Raw genomic sequence first — 24939 nt, 5'->3', positions numbered from 1 at the left:
CTCGTTATATGGGGTTTACATAGACACCGATCGTAAATACTTAATTAAGACATTTAGGGAATACATACATATATATGTATATATATATATTGTACATACTAGCTTATGAGGGGAGGAATATTGGAATTTTTATTGCATTGTAAAAATCGTAACATAAATTCTTATATGAAGCACACTTGGGTTCGGTTTATTACTATTTACTAATTACGGTTAGCATTACTTTACTTTCTTTTTTTTTGTCAATTTCGCATTAACAAAATATGATTATGGAATTGAAGGGTTGTGTTAACAACATTTATTACAGTTACCTTAATAAATGTACGCATGTATTATATGTATATCTTATGTAGGGGGAGGGGGGAAGGGGGTTTGTATGTATAATTTACTCGTATATAGTATATATATATATGAAGTTTTGGTTGTATTACAGTTGCGTGCTCATCGTTGTTGTTCCCGCTGGTTGTTCATCTTTTAAGAATTAAAGAGTTACGAATTTTTTTTCAAGCTTTTTGTAATTTTGCTAATGCTCTTTTCTTGTAACTACGCTTATGATTGTAGATTATTTTTTTTTGATTTTTTTTTTGGTTTTCAATGGGAAACCTGGGTTTTAGTACATTTTGGATTTTATTAACTTGGCTTAATTGAAATACTGAACTGCTGAACACACACAGACAAAAGTTATAAAGTACAAATTCTATTTTGTTTTTCACTCTTAATTTGTTTACATATAGATATATGCGTGTATATATATTAATAATATTAATATGCAAGTGTATGCACGAGTATAAGTGTTTTTAGTAGCAGATCTCAAAACTGTTTTTGAAGACTTTAATGTTCACAATTGTTGTTAGTTTTGTTTATGCATGGATCGCATGCAAAACATTGGACGTTTGGTAATTAATTAATATTATTTTCTGTTTCTTTTTCTTATTTTTCACTTATTGTTTAAGTTTCAATTTGTTTGCACTTTAACAAATTGCTTAAAGCTGCGCACAAGACTTTGTCTACAATTTCTTTACTTTATTTTAGTTTTTTTGTTTTTTGTTTTTTTAGTAAATCAGCTTAAATTCAAAATACTCTGAATACTTTTTATTGTATTGTAGAGTTTGTCCAAGGTGAATGCTTGCTTAAGATTTAAAAGACACACAGTATGTTAGTAAAACTATCTCTACTTATAAGGTTTACAACAATGCTTCCGCTTAATCATCTACACGTTTTCCATGTTAACCCTTTCCGATTGAATTCGAAAGTTTTTCATTGAAGTTTACATTATGCAATAATTAGGTAAGGCATATGCACGAGGGAAGGACTCGGTTCTTGGTTATTAGACATAAAACATAAAGCTTTGGTTGTCGAGGGCAGGGAAGACAAAAATAAAATCAATTTTGCAATTACTTATGCATATTACATATAGTTTACAAATGGATTTACAGATTCTATTTATAGTAGAGATTAAAGTGAATTTTATATCCGAATGCGGTTCCTAGACATCATTATAATAGACTTCATTAATGGGACATTATTGCTGTACTCTTATTGCTGTTTGTTTTAGTTCATTTAAATGGATTTGTGGTTAATTTTTGTTTGTTTTTGTATAAGAAATGATGTGCGTGTATGCGTGTGTGTGTGTGTGTGTGTGTGTGTGTGTAAAGGCCAACAAAATGGGTTTTACTTGGTTAGGTTACAATTCACAATTTGTTGAACTTAAATCTGTTAATCTTTTTTTCGTTTTTAATTTTTTTTTTTTTTTATCAAATACCCTGCAACTTCATTTAATTATCACAGTTTACATCAGAGATAGTTTAAACATTTTCTATGTTTTACTTATTTTTCATTCGTTTTTTTCTTTTCTTATTTGTTGCAAAAATAAAAGCAAGCGATTTGAAATTTGTGCAAGCATTTGTATGGTTTTTTTTTTTGTTTGTTTTTTTTGGTTAGATCGTACAATACATTCATCATGCCAAGCCTCGTTTTATTTGTTGTTAAACAAGTTGCTGATGCTTACGACTAAATTATATTTTTATTTAATTTTTTTTTTTTATTATTCAAATCCCAAATCCCAAGATTTTGGGCTTTATAGTACGGTTGAGCTGATATGTTGCGTCCTCAACTATCGACCTTTCGAGTGGTTTATCATTTTATTTAATATATATAAACTTTATGCATAACAATTAATTTAAATTAAACATGTGATGTGTTTTTTTGTTGTTGTTATTAGTAATTGTGTGAAATAAACATCAATTTTACTTTTCAAGTAATTTGTTTTCTCTTTTATTTTTTTTTTAAACATAATTATAATGTAATTATTTGGAAGCAAAAGATGGCATATCTGTTTATCATTTCGGTTTTGTTCTTTCTGTTCAATTGTTTTTGTTGCTTTCTTTTTTATTTTTACGCAAACGACAAAATTTGAAACAACAACAACAAAGCTGCAAAAATTATAATAATATTAAATACACATATATATATATATGTATGTATATATAAGTATATTAAAAATGTCTTCTTAGATTTGCACATACCAGTTAAAAAATATAAAAAGATTATACAGGGTATTATACATATGTTGTATTCGTGTGTGTCTGTGTGTGTGTGTATGTGTGTGTGTGGCAAATGCTGTTGTCGTTTTTTTGTAGTTCTCAGTTTTGTACTTTCGACGTTGAATACATTTTTTGGTGAAACTATAAATTGGTACAACAAATAGAATGGCATAGGGCATATAGTATATAATATATAACTAATACACCTGCATAAATTTTGTGCTTGCAGCATGTGTGTGCAGTGTGTGCGGTGTGTGTGGTGTGTGTGTGTGTGTGTAGCAAAGATTTCAATATTTGGTTTTGCTTTGTTTCAAAATACATACAATTAATACAAGTCTCCAAGTAATACAAACAATAAACATATATATAATAGTACATCTTGCAAAACAAGCTAAAAACAAACTGATAAAAAAAAAAAACAAACAAATTTATTGTTTTTACTTGAAGTAATGCTCATTTGTTGTCTTAACACATTGAGAGAGTATTGAATATGGTAACTAATCGAGTTATACAAACGAAATTACAGCTTATTTTAATAAATAGGAAATTGGCAATACGACGAGCGAGTAGTAGAAGGAATCAACAACATATTTTCCAATCTTTCATTTCTCTTTTACTAAGTTCTCTTTTTTCGTTTTTTCTCTTTTTTTTTCTTGAATTGGGCGGGCTCGGGCTTTACTAATACACAAATCGTTTGTATATATATATATATATAGGCTTGTACATCAGTTCTATATATATATATAGTATGTACGTATTGTAGTAGTAGCATGTAGTATATGTATATATATATATATGTAAATATGTATGCATGATTATGTATAAGAAATGTTCAAAGAGCAAATCAAAGGCTTGTTTTTTATGTTTGACAACTTTTCGACACATTTTTTATGTATGCTAACAAATTGCAGTTGCTGACGTCGTTTCTCTGGCTGCATGTGCGTGTGTTTTTGGGTGTGTGTGTGTGTGTGTTTGGGGGGTGTGTGGTGTTCAGTGTGCCGGCACATTTATGTTGTCGTTGTTGCAATCTCCGCAGCTTTTGAGGCAGCCGCAGCTATGCTCTCCGACTTCTTTGGCTGCTCCACCAACTGCTCCGTTCCAGCTGTGATGTTGCTGTCGTCGCGTGCCTCGCCGGCGCCGCTGCTGCTGCTGTTGTTATCGTTGGCATGATTGCTGCAAATAGACCAAAAATGAATAAATATTTTATATTTAACATTTGAATAGACCACAAGTCCAGATTGGCTCGTTCTAGCTGGAGTGGACGCTGCAGTCGCCATCAGTCTAAGCCGATGCATGTGATTCCAATTGCAGTGCTGGGAATAAATAGTTTTACCTACTACCAACATAATTTATGGGTTCTACATAAACTTATGGAAATCAGAGATCCATATTGCAAAAGACAAACAATCAGCCGAATTGTGAAATCTGTGTAAGCACGAAGAGATCCTCTTTCCTAAATCTGTTACTTTAGGCTCTAAAAAACTCTGCGAATCTGAAATTCGATATTTTGCGTTAAATTAAAAAAAATTCATAAAACCTACATACAATATTTAAATTTGAAATATTCTCAATAAAACTGAGACTACATATCAATATTTATGGATTAAGGGATATCACGGGATATCATATACGAAAACCTTTCATACATTTCGGACTTATGACCTGAGAACCTTTCCTTTCTCGCGATATACATACTATAAAATAAACCGAAACTGCAAATTAATATTAATTAGCATAAATTAATACAGATTTCCTGAAACGTTCATCGAGCAAAATGAAACCTGCTTTGTGCTTTGGTAAAAAAGCGAGAACTCTCTGAAAGATAGTCAGACATTTACATGGTTAAATTAACTTAGCTATGCTTATCAAGAATTTAAATAGAGTTTGGTAACGAAAACTTCTACATCTACCAGCTGCATAGTTCACTTTACACTCTTACTTTACCCATTCTGAATGGGTTAAGCATATGAACTTATGGAAGAAAGGGAATAAATTCCTCCAACTTCCGTGCTTACAATTCGGTTATTTTGCTGGGTCCATTCGTTATGGGTGTGGGTTGTTCCGTTGCCAATTCAGACTGATTGCTGCTGCCGCCGCCCAACGGCTTGGTCCACATGCCCTCGTCGTCCTCGTAATCCTCCTCGCCATCGAGCAGCACCGATTGCAGTCGACTCACAATCGATGTGGCTGCCGTGGCAGCCGTTGTGCCAGCTGTTTCGGCATCGTTAAGCTCATTTTGCTTATCGCTGGATGCTTTCTCCACGTTGGCATTGTTGTCGTACTCTGCCTGCCGGTCGTCGTCATTGGTGGTTGAATTGTTTGTTGTGGTTGTTGTTGTTGTTGCTGCAGTCATGGACACATCGTCCTCGTTCATTTCAGTTCGATGCTCCTCAATGCTGTTGCTCGTGGGCGCTTCAGTGGGCGCCTGTGCTGCTGCAGCATCCGTTGCCGGCGGCTGTGTTGTCGGCAAGCCCAGATCGCTGCCGAAGCTACTGAAATGTGCATCAAAATCGGCAAAATTGTCGCTGGTGAATTCGGTGCCCCAGCTGGCGGTGCCGGCATTGACCAGATTGTCATCCGCATCGGAGATGCCCGTCATGTCAGCGAATTGTACATCCATGTCCCAGGGATCAGCGGCCAGATTGTTGAGCGTTGTGGAATTCTTGGTGAGCATGCCATGACCATGACCATGGCCATGGCCATGGCCATCGCCACTGCTGCCGCCGTGCTGCTCATCATCGTCATCATCATCGTCGTCGATGTTGCCCCCAAACTGAAACAGATTCTGTTCATTGTCCATGGTAAAGACAATGTCCTGCAGTGTATTATCCAGATCGCTGTAGCAAACATTGCTGTACGAGAGCGCGCCAGTGTCCCAGGTGTTGGCCTCGCCCAGAAAATCCTTGGAGTTGCCCGCATTATACTCATTCTCCTCGTGCGGATTGCAATTGGCCAGCAGCTTGTTCTGCTGGGATACCGCCAGCGTAAATTCACCCTCCTCGGCGTCGATCAGCGACTGCCAGAGCTGCAGCTCCGACTCATTGCCAAAGCTAGACGCAATCAGGGCAGCGATATGTTCAGATTCTGATATACAATTCGTAATATGTCTTAGGATTTTGATCAGATGCCCCATATAGCCCAGTCGTCGACCCTTCTCGGTGGATCTGTATGTGTGTGGGAGTAAATATAGTTATGTGAGTTAATCCGGGCATTTCTCTGGACAGCTGCTTTCTACTTACTGCGCCTCTGTATTGTGCCGCCAGTAATTGACCAATTTGGACACCAGTTGGCAATTGACAATAAGCTGTAATAATCGTTCAAATATTAATGAATAAGTAGAATAAAGAACTGGGATATTGCAACCTCATGTGTGGAAAGAAATAGGCCTGAAACTTATATTTATAGATACTTGTTCAAATTCGTTTCACACTTTTTGCCAAATCCCCCCTACTTAGTGGAAATGGAGTCAAATATTCGATGGGTTAAGTTTCGCCCGGGCAAAGAAGCGACAATAAAATCGTCTAATCAAATCTGAGCTACAGGTCTTATATAAACCAGAAATCGAATACAATCAAAATGGGATCTAAGCTAGAGAACCGCTCAACTCACATAGGTTTGCATCTCTGTGGGCGGGTTGTTGATTGGCGCTTTGGTCTGGTCCAGATCGTTGAGCGTTGGCTGCGTTGCATCAGCCGTCGTATTCGCTACTGCTTGGCTATCATCAGGAACAGATGCAACGTCAGCGTCAGCAACAGCAACAGCAACAGCTTCATCATCAGCAGAATTGTGCTCAATGTGATTCTCCTGCGTGTTGGCTGTTGCTTCAGTCTCGCTTTCGTCAACCTTTTCAGCCGCTGCGGCTGCTGCTGCTTCCTGCTGTGCTGCTGCAGCTTCGAATTCGATGTCCGATGCCTGGTTATCCTTGCCGCCTTCTGCACGCTTTACATCGTTTAAGGCATTCTTCATTTCCACCTCAGTCCGCAAGGCATCATTCGTGGCCTTCATCAGGCAGTTGAATATGTAATCATCCTGGAATATATCGGTGCACTCAGTGGAGGTGGTGTTGTTATTCGACAGCTCATTGTAGAACACCAGATGCAATGCCTTCTCCAGCTCACTATGCAGAAAGTTATTCCAGCAGTACTCCTTGAAATAGTCCAGCAGCAGAGCAAAGTAGTCTGTGGCACAGATGCTGCGGGCAGAAGGGGAACAGGATTAGTGTCAATTGATGCATGCTGTTGCTTTTAGCTCAGCTTTTACTTACGCCTTTTGTATGGTCTCGTGCTTGGTCTCCAGCAGTGCGGTGAAGACGCGGCAAACCTGAAGGCGCGTCTTGCCAAATGGCGGCGAGAGCACCGCCGCGGTCGTTTCCAGGCTCGGTTTCTGCAAGCATATATTTGAGAATGGGGTTTAAAAGGTGTTTTGTGGAGCCTCGGATAGAGCCCTGCATCGATTCAAGCAAAACGCGTTTCGGATACTCGAACACTTATTTCGATCGAGCGAGTCAAGAGTCAGTTGTGTTGCGGCTCGATCTGTTTGAGTTGCAGACAAGAAACCGAGTCGAACGAATTCGTTCGAACTAATCGTACATACATGTATTGTCTGGCACAACACAAACACGTTTAGCTCGAACATCTCGCTGTCTCGATCAGCTCGAACTTTGTTCATCGGTTTTGAAGAATCAAATAACAATAATAATAATTAGCTCGAATAGCTCGATAAGGCTCGAGTCAGTCGATGCAAATGAAGTAACCGATGCAGAGCTCTAGTTTTTGGGTAATGGGTCACAACAAACACACCGCGGGCGGATTCTTCAGCACATGCACAAATTCCTGTAGGCGTGGCGCTATAACCGTAATCACAGTCTCCTGCACTTCCTGATGAAATTCGCGCTCACGTTTCTGCAGTAAACGCTGGCGATCCGAGTTCGGCTCATCACTGCAAACAACAAAGAGATAAGAGATTATATTTAGGGAATAATTGCGTAGCAGTTGGGCTGACTCACGTGAATGTAATGGGCTTGATAAGCGTAAGTACAACCGATATTCCTGATAAGATGGCGCTCTCTAGAGCGTTTGGTTCCAAAATCACATTTAACAAGGCTTCAATTGTCTGTGCGGATTCAATGGTACGCAATATGGGATTTGAGCCATCGAACGCTGGCTCAAACGAGTCGTTCTCCTGCTCGGTTTGCCGCATAAGACGACCTTGGTTGATAAGATCACAGAAAAAGTCCGCAACATTTGCATGTTTATCGGTCTCTTGAGGATTACGCAATATTGCAATCAGTCTCTCAACAATTTTATCTTCAGTTAACCACTAGAAAAATCAAAAATAAATTTATTAGGCGGGTATATTTAGAAAGTTATCAAGCAGCTGGCCTAGTTGCGGTTCCTTAACTGTGCTTTTAATTTGCAGTTAAAATAAAACTTGATCCGGCACAGGCCCCAATTATTACAAAATGTATAATTATACCCTTGTAGAAAGTCTAATAATTTGGGAATGAAATGTGGAATTCATAGAAGAAGGCATCTCCCGCTCCAAGTTTCAACAGTCGAGGTAGATATAACAATTGAGGTCCGTCTGTTGCAGGAGGATCATATGTCGGAACAAGTCGGATCGGAACACTATATCATAAAGCTGTCATTGCATCGATTGATCGAATCTTTCTGTATGAAAAGCTATCTAGTTTTTTTTTTAAATATCCTTCGTATCCTCCTTAAGCCTCCTCACAAACCCGTCCAAAGGTAAACAACTATTCTTCAAGGGTATTTCATCTTCGGCTTGCCGAAGAGAGAAGTTTTTTTTGTTGTTACTTCGTATAGGTTGCGCTTCAGTTGACCACCATCGATGTCCTTCATCATTTGCATTATTAGATCGGGTATGACCGGTGTGTCGAAGTGTTTACAAATGAAATCCAAAAAGTTCTTCTGCAATTTAATATACTCCAAAAGTTGTAGGCACATGTGTTGATACAAAAACCAATCTTGTTCAGGCTTTTTGGTAAAAAGCATGCTAAACGTTTTACTAAAAAACGATGATAGCAATGGATTTAACGGTGGTTCCTTTTCCAGATATGAATACAGCAATTGCAGGGTATCCGCATCCGACAGCAGTTTCTCATCTAGGGACGGCAGGCCGCTGCATGGGATTCCAAATAAATCGAAAATAAATCAGTAAATGTGGGCACGGGTGGGTGGAGTGTGGTGGGGTGGGGTGGGATGAGCTGCTGTGGCTCTCGTGTAGGGGGGGGGGGGGGGTTACTTACAGTGTGAGTATCTCACATGACATGTTTGCATAGCGAAAACGCTGCGCCATGGGCAGATCCTCCGCGGGTTCCGTTGTGATTAGCTCGACGAGTCGTCTAATTACCTCGGGCCGTGTAAAATAGTTAACCAGGTTCTTTTTTTGCGTTTTGCATTCCTGCAGTATATCCTCCTCGTCCAGAAATTCCTCAACCGTGGAGTTCTATAGATTTGCAAAACTTTTATTGAAAAAACACACACACACACACGCACACAGAGAAAGACAACAACAACCGAGATCGGTACGCACCTCCTTCTCCAGCAGCGCCTCTATGTTGGCTGAGGGCGCATAACCCTTGTCCCAAAACATTTTTCGCACGTACGTCTTGGCGGTGACACTTTCGGGCTTGGTGATAAGAATTGGGCAGCACGCTTGCTTTGTTTAGCTTTTAATTGTGTGTTGTGTTTTGATGCACTGAACTTTCTTTTTAGCTAATTGCACTGCACAGCACTGCCGTATTTTTGCACTTTATAACAACGACTTGTAATAATTTTTTCCACCTAAAGATTGCGTTGACACGCTAATGTACAAAGTGTAATGTTAAACTCAAAATGGTACTGTTGTACTCAATATGGTCACGTAATGCTCAAAATGGCAGTAACGAGAGTTTCTGCGTTTATACGCAGCAAGGCCATTATTGAGTTAACATAATGTGCTAGATGTTCGAACAAAGCGTGATAAACGTGATAATTAATAGTAAGCAGACTGTTGCAAAAATGTTTCTTTAGGCTGTAATTTATATATATAAAATGGCAGCTCACTCAAAGCACATAATTGAATGATAGTTTTGTTTAAATTCTTTGGATTGTGCACAACAAATAGTTCCTGATCGTGCATAGATCATAGCTCACAAGTCAGGGCTGCAAGGGTTTATAAGCTGGTAGTTTTGCGCCAAGTTGTTGGTATATGCGCGTTAACCTGTTTCGGCCACACTTAATGTAGAGATTGGTGGCATTCTGATTTAACAGTCGTAGTGAACATTTTTGTTACTTCCAAATATTAATGTTATATATTAAGCAATGTTAATATGTATTATCTAAAATGATATTTAAGAAAACTTTAAGCCAACAGTTCAATTACTGACTGTTATACTTGCACACTGACTGTTATATTCACAGCTGTGACTGTTAATAACAGACTGTGTATACCTGTTACTCTCTGCATGCAGTCACAGTTACGCCAATGTTGCTCAGCTCTAATTTAATGTAGCGTCGCTAACCCAAGCATAAAAATTGTCAATGTCGCTTGCTTATTTACGATTTTGGCAAATTGCCAGCAAATCTGGCGAATTATTAGTTAAATGTGTAGCACAACACCCTCACCATGTACACGGTCAAGTCGGAAATCTACAGTGAGACCAACTATCAGACAGAGTGCAGTGCAGACGGTCACATTGTCTCCAAATTCCGTTTTCGTTATCCTGGCGCACGAAATGACAACGCCAAAGCAACTGTAGACAACGATGGTGACCTCGAGGTGCAGCGTCCCAGGCGCGGCACCATTGAACTTGAGCATTCCGATGCCACCGAGCTGAAATTGGTGGGGCTGCAGGTGTGGCGCGGTGCGCTGCTGCTGGCTGATTATGTGTTCCATCAGCGTGAAGAGCTGGCCAGCAAGACGCTCATGGAGCTGGGCGCAGGCGTGGGACTCACCAGCATTGCGGCCGCCATGCACAACGGCGGGCAGGTCTACTGCACGGATGTGAATCTCGGCAGCATACTGCAGCTAATGCGGAGCAATGTCCAGCGCAATGCCCAGCTGCTCCGTGGCCAGGTGGCGGTGCTCGAGTATGACTTCCTGGCATCCAAGTCCAAGCTGAGCCCTGAGCTCCTCGCCGCCATTGATGCCAGCGATGTGATAATGGCAGCGGATGTCATCTATGAGGATACGCTGACCGATGCCTTTGTGGCCGTCATGGAGCACATCTTTGCACGTGGCCAGCAGTCGGGCAGGCCCAAGTGCATCTTTGTGGCCATGGAGAAGCGTTACGTCTTCACCCTGGAGGACTGCGACTCTGTGGCGCCCATGTGGGAGCACTTTCTCAGGCAGACGGCGCACAAGCCGTGGCTAATGGAGCAGCTCCCGCTCGACTTTCCACAGTATTTCGAATACGAGCGTTGCCCGCAGCTGATCCTGATGCGCATAACCTGCCGCTGATTAAAGTCCTTTTTGTACAGTTTCCATGTAGAGCTGGGCGCGTGTCGCATTTTGCGACAATTCACGAACACGAACACGAACAAATATTAATTGAAGGTAGAGATGGGCACGAGTTGACACGACACGAACACGAAAAAACATGCACTATCGGAAATATGAATAGAATATAGAGATGGGAACGAGTTTACATGACACGAACTCGAAAAAGACACGCACGACTTTTAGATTACTTTTGCTCACGATAAAATACATATATCTACGAACTCGTAAAGGGTATAAAGAAAGTATACTAAGTAGGTCTATCTTAAAGGTCTGCATGATCGGGTCGCCATATCATATAGCTGTCTATGGAACTATAGATCCCAAATGGAAATTTTATATAATTTTCATTAGCTTTTATAAATATATAATATCTCTATTATGATACTTAAAGTCGTGCTTGTTCGTGTCCCTAAAGAGAACACGACACGCGCTCAACTCCAGTAAAAAAAAATGAAGCTTTAAATCGTCAGCCCTCAAACTTATAAATAAAAATTGTTAGATTTATTAGTTGTGTAAAGAGGATGCAATAAATATAAATATTTAATAATGTTAAACAATTTGCACCCTATGCATCACTTAAATTCCCACATAGTATTAGAAACTAAACCCAAGTCGGAGCTGGGTTTGTCTTTGTCTTGTTGTACTGTCTGCCCAGCTTAATCCTAAGATTAACGTTCACTTTAAGCTAATGTCATTATGCTATTACCCTGAACCCGTTCGTGTGCTGCCATTTGTGCGCTGTGCGTCACAAGTCCTGCATGGCCAGAATGATGTTCTCCAGCGCCTGGCGTGCATCCGTGGCCGGAAAATGCTGCAGCACACTGAGCGCAGCTGCCGTGTGCTTGCACTGCAGCTCCTTGGTCTTGGCCAGCGCCGGTCCGGCTATGACGGCCTTGTGTATTTGGACATAGTCGATCAGTTCCACGGACTTTTTGCCCGGCTCGATCAGTGCGTAGAGGCTGGGATCGTGCTCCAGATGGAACAGCACCGGCGCGCTGACCAAACTGAAGGTCGTATCCAGCGGCAGTGTGGGGCACTGAAAGATTTCGGCATCGAGGCATGCCTGCCAGGCCAGCGCCAGATGCTTGCCAAAGCGATACGCATGGCGCTGCATCTGCTCGCTCTGGCCGGCCAGCTTGAGTGAGGCCTGGCAGGATTTGCCCAGCAGGCTGCCCGCATTGAGTATGTTGCGGCATTCCCATTCCTGCTCCGGATTGCCCAGCACCTGGCCAATGGGCATGGGCGTCATCACGTCGTGCTCGTTGAAGTCCACGCCCACGGTAAGCGAGGGACGCTGGAATGTGCCGGGCTTAAAGGGCAGCGGATTGTTCTGCTCGTCGCGTTCGCCAATGAATTCCGATTCGGAAAAATCACGCACCGCCGACGAGATCAGCTCGACCACCTCCTGATTGCGCAGATTCGCCAGCTCGGCGCTGGAATGGCCCAGCAGATAGTCGCCGGTGAGCAGGCCAATCTTATTGCCAAACGACATGTCATCGTAGGTGCTAACATCCTGGCCAGCCTGCGTGCCCGACTGCAAATTGACCACGCTCTACGAATAAACAATCGACGAGTTGATTAAGCGAGAGATCATAAGCTGCTGCTGCTTAGCTGGTACTCACATTGTGCACCAGATGCGAGATGCGTATCATTTCCGTGACCTCGGCGAGGGCGCGCTGCGAATGGAGGACGCCAGCGCTTTTATCCTGCTCCACATCCGGTATGCTCGGCGCATGTCCAGCTGCCTTGGAGACCAGCAACACGATCAGACCCCAGGCCTGCATCGTGTTCTTGCCATTGTACAGCAGATGCCTGTTGAGATTAGGAGAATCAATCAAAGGGTAACCAGAAGTTTATGCAGTGTTGCCAATCCAGCTAAATGTAGCTATTTTCAGCTGTCAGCAGCCGGAAAGATTTGAGAATCTGCCCAACTTTTAACTGATTTAGCTATTTGTATACACTTGTAGAGGGTATTATAAGTGTGTCATCAAATTTGCGACGTCTCCGATTGAATACAGTTTATAAATATTTTCTTGATCAGTAAAAGGAGTCCTTCAGCTTTAACAACCGTCTTGCTGCTGCAATATTAATTATTTTTTCACTTCACTATTCTGCTCACATATTTGCAAGGTCGTGCGTCAAAGTCTCGCAAGGTCGTAAGTCAACCTTTTACAAGGGTATTTAATCTTCGGCTTGCCGTTCTCTCCTGTTAACATTTGACTTAGGCTCGACGTTTGGCAACACTGCACACACACTTATATTTGCCGCGCCTACTCACTTGGCTGTCTTCATTAGGGGATGCGCACTGCCCACCAGCTTGCGCAGGTGCAGCGCCACATTGGCGATCTCGTCGCTGAGCAGCCAGCGCAGGCTGAGAAAGGATGTGGGATAGCCGACAATGCGTTCCGCTTCGCTAACGGCACGATTCCAGTCGTGGCGTGGCGGCGGCGTTGCCTGCTTGCTGCTCACCGTTGACGTTGCCGTAGAGCGTTTCTGCTGCTGCTGGGTGAAAGTTGAGAGCAGCACAGGTGCGGTGAGCTCGCTGCGGCGGCGCAACAGGTGGCCTTGCGGCATCCTGTGCCGCATCAACTGTTGCATAATCAATCTTTGCATCTTCTGTACTCGATTTCTAACTCGATTTATTGCACAATTTAATGGCTTTAATAGCTGCGCCTCTAATGCAATTTGGTAATCCGTCTCTCGTCCGTTAAACGCTGCTCGCTGCTTGCTGCTCGGTCGCCAACTGTTGAAAAGTGAAATCACAGTCGCTGCTCGGGCTTGACGTCGCGACGACGTCTGCTGCGCTGTTGCTGTTGCTGCTGCTGCTGCGGCTTCTTCGCTGGCGGCCCACTTTTACAGTTGGCCGCCTGTAAACCGTTTTGTTTGTTTGCTCTTGACTTGAAAACGGGTTTTGCTTATGGCTAACACCTGCCGCCGCTCCTCCGACCATTATTTGCGTTGTGCTCATTTGTTTTCGTTTTATTGCATTCCAACGCGCAAAACAGCTGTTGCCTATCGATATATCGATAGTGACGATAGTTTAGTCACGTTGCCCGCTGGGACACTGAACCAGTGCTGCCAACTATCGTTGCCAGAAAATAGCTGAGCACTAAGTTCAAAATAGCTTAACATAGGTTGAGCAAAAATTGGCAATTGGCACACAAAAAAGTCAACGAGTTGCCACATAGTCAACAATTATAAATTAAACTGTGCTTAATGCACTTTTCAAGTATTTTCCAAAATAGCCAAATAAAAATGCTAAATCAGATTTTGAAAATGAGAGAAAGCAGCTGATTTGGCAACACTGCACGGAGCTGCACAGCATCGGAATTTCAATATCGATTTTAGATATCGTTGCAGTTTGGCATGCGTTTTGCCTACTCAACGTACTGGGCTTCAGAATCGTGCAGAGTCGATAAAAAAGCATTGCATACTTTTAGTTTGACCGCTGACCTTATCAATATTCGAATACCAAAATATATTATCAATATTTGGTTTGTTGATAATGAAGCACACATTATCAGTATGCAAAGGTCTTGCCATTGTCGAGTTTTGTTGTTGATTGTTGTGCATTAGTTTGGAAAAACCATGTAAATGCCACGACGTTAGAGTATTACAAGTAGTGTTAGGGTACCGTTATCAGCTATGGATAATACAAATAAACTTGGCTTGGCGCATGTGCCGAGCATTCTGGCAGGCCATGAATGAACCTGAATTATGTTCAAAGCAGACACCCTTAAAATGTTTTAACCAGAAATAACACAGCTCTCGCTCTCACGCGCTCGGTCATTCGCTCTCTCCGCGCAGCAGCTAACGGTGTATGCGTGGAAAAACAGTTAAAACGGCATTAAAATCGAAATCGATAAGTACGCAAGGCACACAGTGCGTTTTTTGTGAGAAAAACGTGGAAAAAAAAAGAAAAGTTTGCTTTTTAATTGGCCAAGAAATCAGTTTGAAATTCAGAATTTTGTTAGCGAAACAACCAGAGCATGTCCAAGAAAAGTGTTAGCCCCTAGAATAACCAGACATCGTAGTGCTAGGCGAGAGAGGAAAAATTATTAGACAAGCTCTGCTTGAACATAAATCGATATCAGCAGGGGACAGCCAGGGCCAGGGCTGCTGCTCCAGTGAAAATTTTCATATGAATTTCCCCAATCATATTTGCTCGATTATGTAAAAGTGCTTAAGAGGCTGCATTAGCTCGGCTTGCCAAAGTTTAAACGCTTCTATTACATAAGTTTTTTTGTGGTCAATATCATTAATCCCGTTTCCAAACACCTCACATCATACACTTGCAGCTGCTTAAGGTAATGTAAGGCCATTTGATTGGAGCTCGACTAGAACCAAACGCTTCTCTGCTCTGCTTCTCTGATAAACCGCGCTAGTTGCCAAAAGCTAACAGAATGCAGCCGCCGCCGCGCAAGGTAAACCCCAAGCAGTCCCCCAGCTAACCCCACAGATATTCCTATCATCATATCATATCATATCATATCGTATCATATTCCAGGGTAACTATGTGAAATTCCTGAAGAATTTGCACACGGAGCAGGTGGCCAAGTTGCAGCTAAAGAACCAGCATGAGTGCGATCTGCTGGACGACATCCGGCAGTTCACGCTCAAGCGATCCGCCATTGAGAAATCGTATAGCGAGGCGCTGCTCAAGATCTCATCGCAGTATCTCAACAAGAAAATACCCAATATACCCGATATTAAAATGGACGGCATGGAGGAGCGCTGGTAAGTTTACCGATTGGCAGATCTGGAAAAACCTTTTTCCAATTTTCCCGAACTCTACCAAGGAACATGTGGAGTGTTTGGCGCACCGTCTTGGAGGAGAACGAGAAGCTGGCACGCGCTCGCCTCGCGGCCATCGAGGTGTTCCAGCAACAGATCGCCGACGAGTCGAAGGTGCTGCGGGATTACAAGCTGGCCATTGCCAAGCGTTCGCTTGCGGGCATTGTCAACGTGCAGAAGGAGCTGCACTTGAGCGTTGGCGATGTGGACAAGACCAAGAAATCGTACTTTGATGAGGAGCACTGCGCCCACGATGTCCGCGACAAGGCCAAGGATATTGAGGAGAAGCTCAAGAAGAAGAAGGGCTCATTCTTTCAGTCCATCACCTCGCTGCAGAAGAACAGCGCCCGGGTCACATCGCGCAAGGAGCTGCTCGAGGAGAAATCCTCCGGAGCACGCAACGACTACATCTTGAGCCTGGCCGCTGCCAATGCCCATCAGAATCGCTATTTTACCGTCGATTTGCAGACAACAATGACCACCATGGAGAACTACGTCTTCGAGCGGGTCGCCGAGTATCTGATGCTAATGGGGTAAGCCCGGGTTTTATCTATGGTTAGGAATTGGAAAGGTTTTCCCCCTACTGAGTTGTCAGCTCCAAAGGCAAAAAAAAGCAAAAGCAAATGACATTCATTCATAATATTTAAAATCGTTCAAAATTTCTTGATTCCGCTCAGAGACCAAAAAATTAGTGTCCACTTTCGGTCAAAGAGGGTTGACCTGAGAGAGGGGTGTACCTACTCGGAAAATGAAGGAAAACAAGAGTGAACCTTGAACCCAGCGTCATTACAAAAACAAAGTTAACTTCTATAGATGCACACACAAAAATATGTCCAGTTAACACCTTGGCTATGCTTCTTTCCCTATCCCCCCACTAAGAGAACTTGGGTCTTAATTCTCCGATCCTTATGAAATATTCAGGGCATAATTATGGCATACAAGTGTGTATAAATACCAAAGTCCAAGGCTATAACTCCAAAAGTTCTTCTTCTTTTTAATATAAGGGGAAATAGAGGAGGTTTCCTAAAAGTGACAGGCTCTAAATCTGTGTATTCCCTAGGAGAATTTGCATACCAAATTAGGTTTGTCTAGCTCTTAGAATGGCCGAGATATGCTAAGAAAACAGGATTTCGATAACGATTCTTATCGATTTCATAGAAACAGGGCAAGTTATTGATCATTTCAAATCAACTTGATATGGTTCGACAAAAGGAGGAGCTAAACTTAAAATTTCAAGTGTCTAGCTTTTGTAGACTCTGAGATCGATTAGCTCATATAAGAAGGACAGAGGGACGGTCGGACAGACAGAGAGACGGACCAATATGGACAATATGCCCCTTTAAATCCATTTTCAAAGGATTCGAGTCACCCAAAATTGTTTGACCTTTCATAGACCCTTCCCAGCATATATCTTATAATATATGATATCATATGTTGTCTTTTACAGGCGCACGGAGCTGCTAACCTGCTCGGCGACGCAGAATAGCTTTGGCAAGATACGCGACCAGGCACAGCAGCTGACCAGGGAGTACAATCTGCAGTGCTGCTATCTGTTCTACCCGGTGCTGAAGCAGCACATCCAGTACGACTTTGAGGCATGCGATAATGATCCGGTGCGGAAGGTGACCGCCGAGCACGACTCGGCTGCCGAGACGCTGACCAAGGAGGCCAAGAATCTGGCGGGTCGTGTGGTCAAGGAGAATGCCTCGATACGCGAGCATGCCAAGAAGTTGGCGCTGTGTCAATCGCTGCGGGATGCCGGCCAGCGTACCGATCCCAACGATCCGAATGGACCAGATCTGGATACGAAAATCGATGAGTTCCGCGATCAGATACGTCGCTCCGAAACGGAAAAGGCCAAGGCGGAGGCGTGCCTCCAGTGTCTGCGCGACGGCGGCATCAATGTGGACGAATGGGTACAGGAGGCGGAAATCATGGGCGTCCAGGAGCTAACACGCTCGGCCAGCTCCATATCCATGCGCACCGATGCCTCCGGCCAGGGCGAGAATCCCAGCTCCGACTCGTTCTACGACAGCGACAAGGAGGAGGCAGCTGGTGCCACGGCCGTTACCGTAGCCAAGCCCAGCAAGCCGGAGCAACAGCAGACGTTCTCGCGGGATCGCACCTTCAGTGACAGCGACGAGGAGCCCGAGGAGCAGGAAAGGGCACAGCCAAGCGTTGCGGCACCGGCGCAAAAGTTGAACGCCGGCAATGCAGGCGGCTGGGACGATCCGACCGAGGTCAATTGGGAGGAGGCCGACGACGACAAGGACGATCCCATTGTGCCCGAGCCCAAGGAGGCCATCTTCAAGTGCACCGCGCTCTACAGCTACACGGTGAGTGGGACAGACTAGATCTTAATGGGGTTTACTAATGGAGTATCTCGATCTTAGGCCCAAAATCCCGACGAGCTCACAATTGTTGAGAACGAGCAGCTGGAGGTGGTCGGGGAAGGAGATGGGGATGGCTGGCTGCGGGCGCGCAATTATCGGGGCGAGGAGGGCTACGTGCCGCACAATTATCTGGACATTGAGCAGGACGCGGCCGGTAGCGCCTTTAATGGTAGTTCAGGCAATCAATTGCGCTCACAAATCTCATTCTCATCTGTCGATTATACGGTTGACAATGAAGATCAGACCGTCGACTCAATGCAATCGCCCGATCAGGTATCGGTCATAATGGCGCCACAAAAGCGCCTCAAATCGGACATCGAATGGTGCATTGCGCTCTACGATTACGATGCCACCGCCGAGGATGAGCTCACCTTCGAGGAGGGCGACAAGATCAAGATAATTACCAAGACCGCGCACGGCGTCGACGACGGCTGGTGGGAGGGCGAACTGGATGGCAAATTTGGCAATTTTCCATCGCTGGTTGTCGAGGAGTGCGACGAAATGGGCGAACCGCTGAGCGAGGGCGTCGACGACGAGTCGCCGCCGCCGACAGCAGCGCCCAGTTTTGCATTGCCGCCGGCGCCAGCTCTGCCGGCAGAGTACGCGCACGAGCTGACGGACATAACGGAGGATATGTTCGGATCACAGGATACGGCAGGTGAGTTGCCACAAAGTGCGACCCAAATAACTAGTCAACAAATCTCTCCTGTCTTCGCTGCAGATGAGGATCGGGACAGCGGCTATATACCCAATGGAGCTGCAGTGCCCAGCATGCCTCCGCCAGGTAATTGTCCTGGCCATCTAGACACACTTTAGTCTCTTCTCTGTTTCTCTCTCTTTTTACATATTTATATAAACACACGCCACATTGATCTCTATAGAACAAACCATCTTTTATGTATTTGTTTCATGTTTCACCAAAAACTCGAAAGTACTCTTATACCTGCTTCTATATATTCTCTAGAGGTACCCAAACATAATCTTCAAGTGCAGCTCGTCCAACTACTAACCACCACTAACTACCAATACCACCACCACAACCACAACCAACCACCTCTACCAAAACCTACAGATCTACTCCACACCGTCACTGTAACTATTCTTCAAACTAGAGCCCAGCATTGAGTCAACCTTAATCCGCGTCGGATACTCAAACAATTCTCTAGATCGAGCGAGTCAAGACTTGAAATTGTTCGTCTCGAGCTCTTCGAGTTGTTGACAACCAATTGAGTCGCTCGAGTCGATTGAAAATTCGGTTGCATCGCGTTCGCTCTAAGTTCGATTCGTTTGGTTGTGTTCGAACTCGAACGTGTTGCAACATCGAGTAGCTCGAACTTCGTTTGTATGACTGACTTCGTGTTTCGCGAAAGCTCGAATCTGTTGGTTTTTGTTTAAATCGTTCGAGTATCCGAGTTTTATGCAAATAATTTAACCGATGCAGGGCTCTATTTCTAAACACACCCCGTTTAATGTGCTATCTCTTAATCGAACGAAAAAACTTAAATATTGTTTAACGTGTCCTAAGCAAGACCAGAAGCTAAGAACTAAAAACTAAAATTCTTTACAGTGTTCTTTAGGCTGCTTTACAACGTGTCTCCTCGTGTGTTGGTGTTTCCTGCTATGCTACTAATTACGATCTCTACGATTCTGAAATTTTTGTATTTGTTTTTTTTTTTATTTTGTTTTTGATACCTTCTCGTTTTCAAGATTGTTTTTGTTTGTTCGTAGTAATTTGTGTGTATTTTTGGCACCATTTTTTAACCAATTGGTATTTTTCACAATTTGTCACAATTTGGTAACTATCTTTTTTTTATTGCTGTGTACAACTTGCCTTTCGCTCCGTGTAAGAAACTTTTCGTGTCCAATGTTTCATATTTAAATGGTTCTTAACCTTAACCCTTAAGTGTGCTGTTTGCGCTTTCTTAAAATGTGTGTACATATATGCTCTTGATATCTTATTCTGAAATTGCAGTCGATATTTATGGCTATTTTCGTAAAACTATCTTCAGAACTTTTTTAATATTCGTAGATTGTTTAATATAGGGTATGCAATAGTGCTGCTTGCTAGCTTTTGCTAACTTTTATACGCAAAAAATATTGGAAAAGTTCAGAGTTCTTCCAAAAAGTTAGCAAATAAAACGGTTATCAGCCTCTGTGAATACCCTGTAATAAAACTAATGTTTAATGTGTCCCAAATGTAGTTCAGTAAAGTTAAATAAAACAAATAAACCTGCTCTAGTCGAGTGTAAACGACTAGCAGATACCCAGTAATGCTTCAGTACCTTTTCTGGCTCTTCTATATGTATTATTCTCCTTTCTTGCTTTAAAGTTACAAAGCTTTGTACATTTGATAAACCTCTTCAGCTCAAAAAGCTGCCTATTTTTGACCCCCAAGTGCTATTCATATATGTATTTTTTAGATCTTTTATCTGATACATATAGCATGTGCATGCGCCCCAGTCGAAACCCCATTTCCTCGAACGTATGAATAAATGTAAATATATACAATATTTTGTTTGTCTTATATAATTTATAATCCTTTTTAATTAATTACCGAACCCTTTGTGTACAAATATGTCTAGCTGTTGGATGTTTTCCAAGTTAAAGATCTTGTTCCCTTAATCGAGTCTTCCAATATTTAATTGAGATTTCACCGCTCTCACTCACTTGATAAAGGGTTCTTAAAAATGCGAATTTATGATTTAAAAACCAAGTCCCAATTGAATCGACTAAATCAAGTTTTTTCTCTTTATATTTAATGCTAACTCAGTGCTTATACAAGAGCCTGGCATGGAGGTAATTACATTTAAATACCCTACTCCAAAATATTTATATGTATAATACTTTTTATCGTAACTGATTGACTGACATATTGACCGACGGACGGACTGATTGATTCACAGACGGACAGAGAGCCTGACTGAGAACACACGACGAATTTTTAATTATTGTTTTTTTATTTGATTAAAGCGAAAGATAATAGCGCGGTTTTTCAAAATTCCACCAGAATGTGTGAAAAATTCGTGGAATAAATTCGTCAAATGGTTGCATGCTACTTTTTTGCTTACTGTCCGAACGGCTTCAATGTCAATTCCAACTGTCTTTTTGTCAACTCACTCATTGGATTTTTTCACACATTTCGGAAAATCCACTTGAGATTGGTGGAAATGGGCGTCAACGATTTGTTGGTTGAAGTTGCGGATTCAAGCCCATTTCCAAGGGTCTTTTTATTTAAGCTTGTATTTTGCAATTTCTATCCTACTTAGATATAAAATATAGACCGTCCGATCGGATTTGAATTCACTTAGGAGCTCTACGTAAACATTTAATGAGCCCGTATTACGGCGATTTAATAAATTTCACCCGCAATAGTGGAAAATAAGCTTAAAACGGTTGTAGGCAACTTTTATGATTACCAACCGAATTTTTGAATCTTTGATCTTTGTGAAAATGTATTCCATACGTCTTTCACACCTTTTGCCAAACCACGCCTCTTGTTGAAAAATGCGAGACCCTATTTTTGGGTTTTAAGCTTCACAAAATGGAAATAAAGTCGGTGAAAAATGTAGATTCCATGTTTTGATTCTTAATTCGATGTATGTATGTAAGATATAACTTGGGATGTGGATTTCAGGGTGGAATGGGTACTCTTAAATATGCCCAGAGTCCGGCAAGGCCGGGCAACACGCACAAGTCATGAATATAAATAAACTAACTAAAAAATTAAGTAAATTTGTGGAAACTAATTGACATTTTGTCTATTGCAGGACGATTTCAGTGACGATGAGAAGCCGCCGCCGTCGTTGCCGCCACCGCAGTTAACCAAGCCGGTTGAGGGCGCAACGGCGACGGCCACAGCGAATAGTTTGAATTTAGGTATGGCACAAATAATTGTTACCGCTGCAACCCCAATGGTTGAAGACGGTGCCGATAAATCTTTCCCACCAGTAGGAGAAAGGGACAATTCACAGCAAGCGAAGGAACAGAAACCGGTGTTGGATAAAAAGCCCGATATTGTGCCGAAGCCGAAGGCCAAAGTTGCGGCCCAGAAGCAGCCGCCGCCGCCGGCAGCGTCCGCTGCCAAAGAAGGTAATATTGGTGTTGGCGATGATGATGTTGTTGGGGTCGGTGGTGTTCAATTGGTTTCCAATGTAACCATAACACTGACAGAATATCCATCCTGTCATGCAGAGGATGAACAGTCTTTCCTGGATGGCGGCAGCGATACGACCGCGGCCGATGTGCCCGTCCTGCAGGAGCCGGAGGATCCGTTTATTGAGAAATCCGCAACTGGCGCTGTCCAGGCTGTTGGAGCAGCTGCTGCTGAAGGCGGCAGCACTGGATTTGAGGCCGACTTCGAGGCCAATTTCGATGCTAATTTCGATGATGCATTTGCTGCCAGCGGAGCTGCAGCTGAAGCTGGAGCCGGAACTGGAGCTGGAGCTGCAGCCGGAGGCGGTGGTGGCGGGGGCGGAGGTCAGTCGAGCAGCTTGGACATGAATTGTGAGGCACCGGCCGAGGATGTGATTGAGGCGCCCAAGCAGGTGGTCGGCGGACGGGCCAGCATACCCGAGGAACTGGACTCAAATCAATTGGCACGCTTGGAGAATCTGAAAGAGTCGAATGCCTAGACAGCTAATGCCAACTCCCTAAAGGCAACAGCCAGGCTCTACTTAAATGTTGTTCGTTATATTTTAGGCACACACACAACAAACATTGAGCACGATAACCGTTCTATATAGAGACTAAAAACCCGTTCGGCTCAGAATGAGAACCACACACTGTATTCAATTAACGACAAGCACATATACTCTCACAGACAGGCTGCGACTAAACAATAAACACAATTTGACGAAACATAATCTAAGACAACGATACAGCTCAATAAACTCAAGCCAGACCAGATCGGAGGCCCACATAGTAAAAGTAACCTCCTCTCGATGCGGTCGTTGTAGTTCTCTCAGTCTCTGAAACGGATCTTCGAATATCAGCTTATAATCGAGCAATAATATATATATATATATATGTATTTATATATGTATGTGTATATATCTAAGTCAACTACATATTAATACGTATTCTAGTTAAAAATATAACATATATATATATATATGTGTATAATTTAATTGCGCTTGATTAACAGTACGAATACCAGCCAAAATTTCAACTCATAGTCAAATATTAATGTTCTGTTGCAAAAGAAAAAGTAATTGTAATAATATTAATTAAATATACTCATTGTTAGCACTAGGAATTGTGCATACCGTAGAAAATTTCTTTTCAGCTAGTTTGCTTCAAATACATATATATATATATATGTATATATAAATATATGTATGTCTTCTTTATGTATATCGTTGTACAATGTTATTAAAAGTCTACTCAAATTAGTTTAATTTAGTTCAATTGACTTGTTTCGATTATACCTGAAATGCCTATTGAAATTTTTGCGAATCGTCTAGTTAAAATACTCAAAGCATAAATCACTGATTAACGTATGAAGAGCTCTCTTTGGGTTCAATTAAATATAAATATGATATAAATCAAATTATTGAAATTTACCGCAATGTATTGTATGTTAATTTCCGATGAGGCAAAGTTCGCGTCATAAGCTAAAACTTCTGTTTAAACGATTAATAAATAAATAAATATTTCAAAACAGTAAACAACTGGACTTTGCTTTCCAGCAACTCGGTGGAATAGGTGAAGAATTTAAATATAAAAAGAAATTGTTGATAGGTATAAATTCGACCTATGGGTATATAGGATACTTGGGTACCATTTTTAGATAAAGTTTGACCAAGCAACATATTGACAGATTTAGATGCCAAATTAATTAAGAGGCCAAACCATGACCAAAGAGCCAAGCCCGGTGAAAATCGGATGAAATTTGGCCGAGTTATGGGGGTGGGACATTTTGACCCATGTCCAGATAGGATATTTGAGGGTACCATTTTCACATGAATATCGACAAAAAATAATGTTGCCATATTTAGATGCAGAATTGATCTAGAGGCCAAACCATGAACAAAAAGCCAAGCCGTGTAAAAATCTGATGAGATTTGACCAAGTTATGGAGTTGGGACATTTTGACCCATGTCTATATAGGATATTTGAGGATAACATTTTCACATAAATTTCGACCAAAAATAATGTTGCCATATTTAGATGGAAAATTGATCTAGAGGTCAAACCATGAACAAAAAGCCAAGCCGTGTGAAAATCGGATGAAATTTTACCGAGTTATGGGGGTGGGACATTTTGACCCATGTCCAGATAGGATATTTGAGTGTACCATTTTCACATGAATTTCGTGCAAAATTAATGTTGCCAGATTTAGATGCAGAATGGATCTAGAGGCCAAACCATGAACAAAAAGCCAGACCTTATGAAAATCGGTTAAGATTTGACCGAGTTTTGGGGGTGGGAAATTTCGACCTATGCTTATATGGGATATTTGAGGGTACCAATCTCACATGAATTTCGACCAAAAATTAGGTTCCCAGAATAAAATGTCAAATTAATCTAAGGGTCAAACCATTAACAAAGACCAAAACCTCGTGAAAATCGATGGAGTTTTGACCGAGTTATGGGGGTGGGAAATTTAAAACTATGTCTATATAGGATATGTGAGGGTATCCTTTCCACATGAATTTCGACCAAATATAATGTTGACAGATTTATATGCGAAATTGATCTAGATGCCA

At 42.2% G+C, this 24939-nt stretch overlaps 4 protein-coding genes across 15 annotated transcripts; 2 read left to right on the top strand and 2 right to left on the bottom strand.

Moving 5' to 3' along the window:
- Window positions 1–3384: 3384 nt before the first annotated feature.
- fmt (phosphatase 6 regulatory subunit 1-like protein fmt) lies at window positions 3385–9581 on the bottom strand. The gene is made up of 10 exons (XM_064685627.1): window positions 9096–9581; window positions 8809–9008; window positions 8357–8681; window positions 7546–7859; window positions 7340–7478; window positions 6805–6923; window positions 6150–6732; window positions 5780–5844; window positions 4556–5704; window positions 3385–3713 (listed from the first exon to the last, which is right to left on the bottom strand). Exons 1-10 carry the CDS (start codon window positions 9153–9155, stop codon window positions 3548–3550), a joined length of 3120 nt encoding a protein of 1039 aa, XP_064541697.1. The 5' UTR covers window positions 9156–9581; the 3' UTR covers window positions 3385–3547.
- A 460-nt stretch (window positions 9582–10041) lies between these two features.
- On the top strand, window positions 10042–11602 carry LOC135431479 (methyltransferase-like protein 22). The gene has a single exon (XM_064686638.1). The coding sequence runs from the start codon at window positions 10170–10172 to the stop codon at window positions 11001–11003; it is 834 nt and encodes a 277-aa protein (XP_064542708.1). The 5' UTR covers window positions 10042–10169; the 3' UTR covers window positions 11004–11602.
- On the bottom strand, window positions 11525–14048 carry Pdss2 (Decaprenyl diphosphate synthase subunit 2). Its single transcript, XM_064686627.1, has 3 exons — window positions 13324–14048; window positions 12668–12857; window positions 11525–12597 (listed from the first exon to the last, which is right to left on the bottom strand). The coding sequence occupies exons 1-3, from the start codon at window positions 13656–13658 to the stop codon at window positions 11791–11793; spliced, it is 1332 nt and encodes a 443-aa protein (XP_064542697.1). The 5' UTR covers window positions 13659–14048; the 3' UTR covers window positions 11525–11790.
- Window positions 14049–15418: 1370 nt separating this feature from the next.
- nwk (nervous wreck) lies at window positions 15419–23901 on the top strand. Of its 12 annotated transcripts, XM_064685779.1 has the most exons (11): window positions 15419–15469; window positions 15553–15782; window positions 15845–16372; window positions 17287–18175; window positions 18233–18401; window positions 18471–18890; window positions 18954–19016; window positions 21003–21028; window positions 22000–22108; window positions 22184–22321; window positions 22424–23901. In XM_064685779.1, the coding sequence occupies exons 1-11, from the start codon at window positions 15449–15451 to the stop codon at window positions 22861–22863; spliced, it is 3033 nt and encodes a 1010-aa protein (XP_064541849.1). In that variant the 5' UTR covers window positions 15419–15448; the 3' UTR covers window positions 22864–23901. The 12 variants fall into 12 exon arrangements, 10 of the variants coding, with proteins under 10 accessions (XP_064541849.1, XP_064541846.1, XP_064541841.1 ...); XM_064685776.1 differs by having other exon boundaries at window positions 22000–22321; XM_064685771.1 differs by having other exon boundaries at window positions 18233–18890; window positions 22403–23901.
- Window positions 23902–24939: the final 1038 nt, after the last annotated feature.

The sequence above is a fragment of the Drosophila montana genome, unplaced genomic scaffold (genome assembly GCF_035044405.1).
Source record: "Drosophila montana isolate Dmon_TW-CO22-7 unplaced genomic scaffold, ASM3504440v1 contig_1455_1, whole genome shotgun sequence".
Classification (NCBI taxonomy): Eukaryota; Metazoa; Arthropoda; class Insecta; order Diptera; family Drosophilidae; genus Drosophila; species Drosophila montana.
The sequence above is the reverse complement of the archived record's forward strand: the minus strand, read 5'-3'. Positions and strand labels throughout refer to the sequence as shown.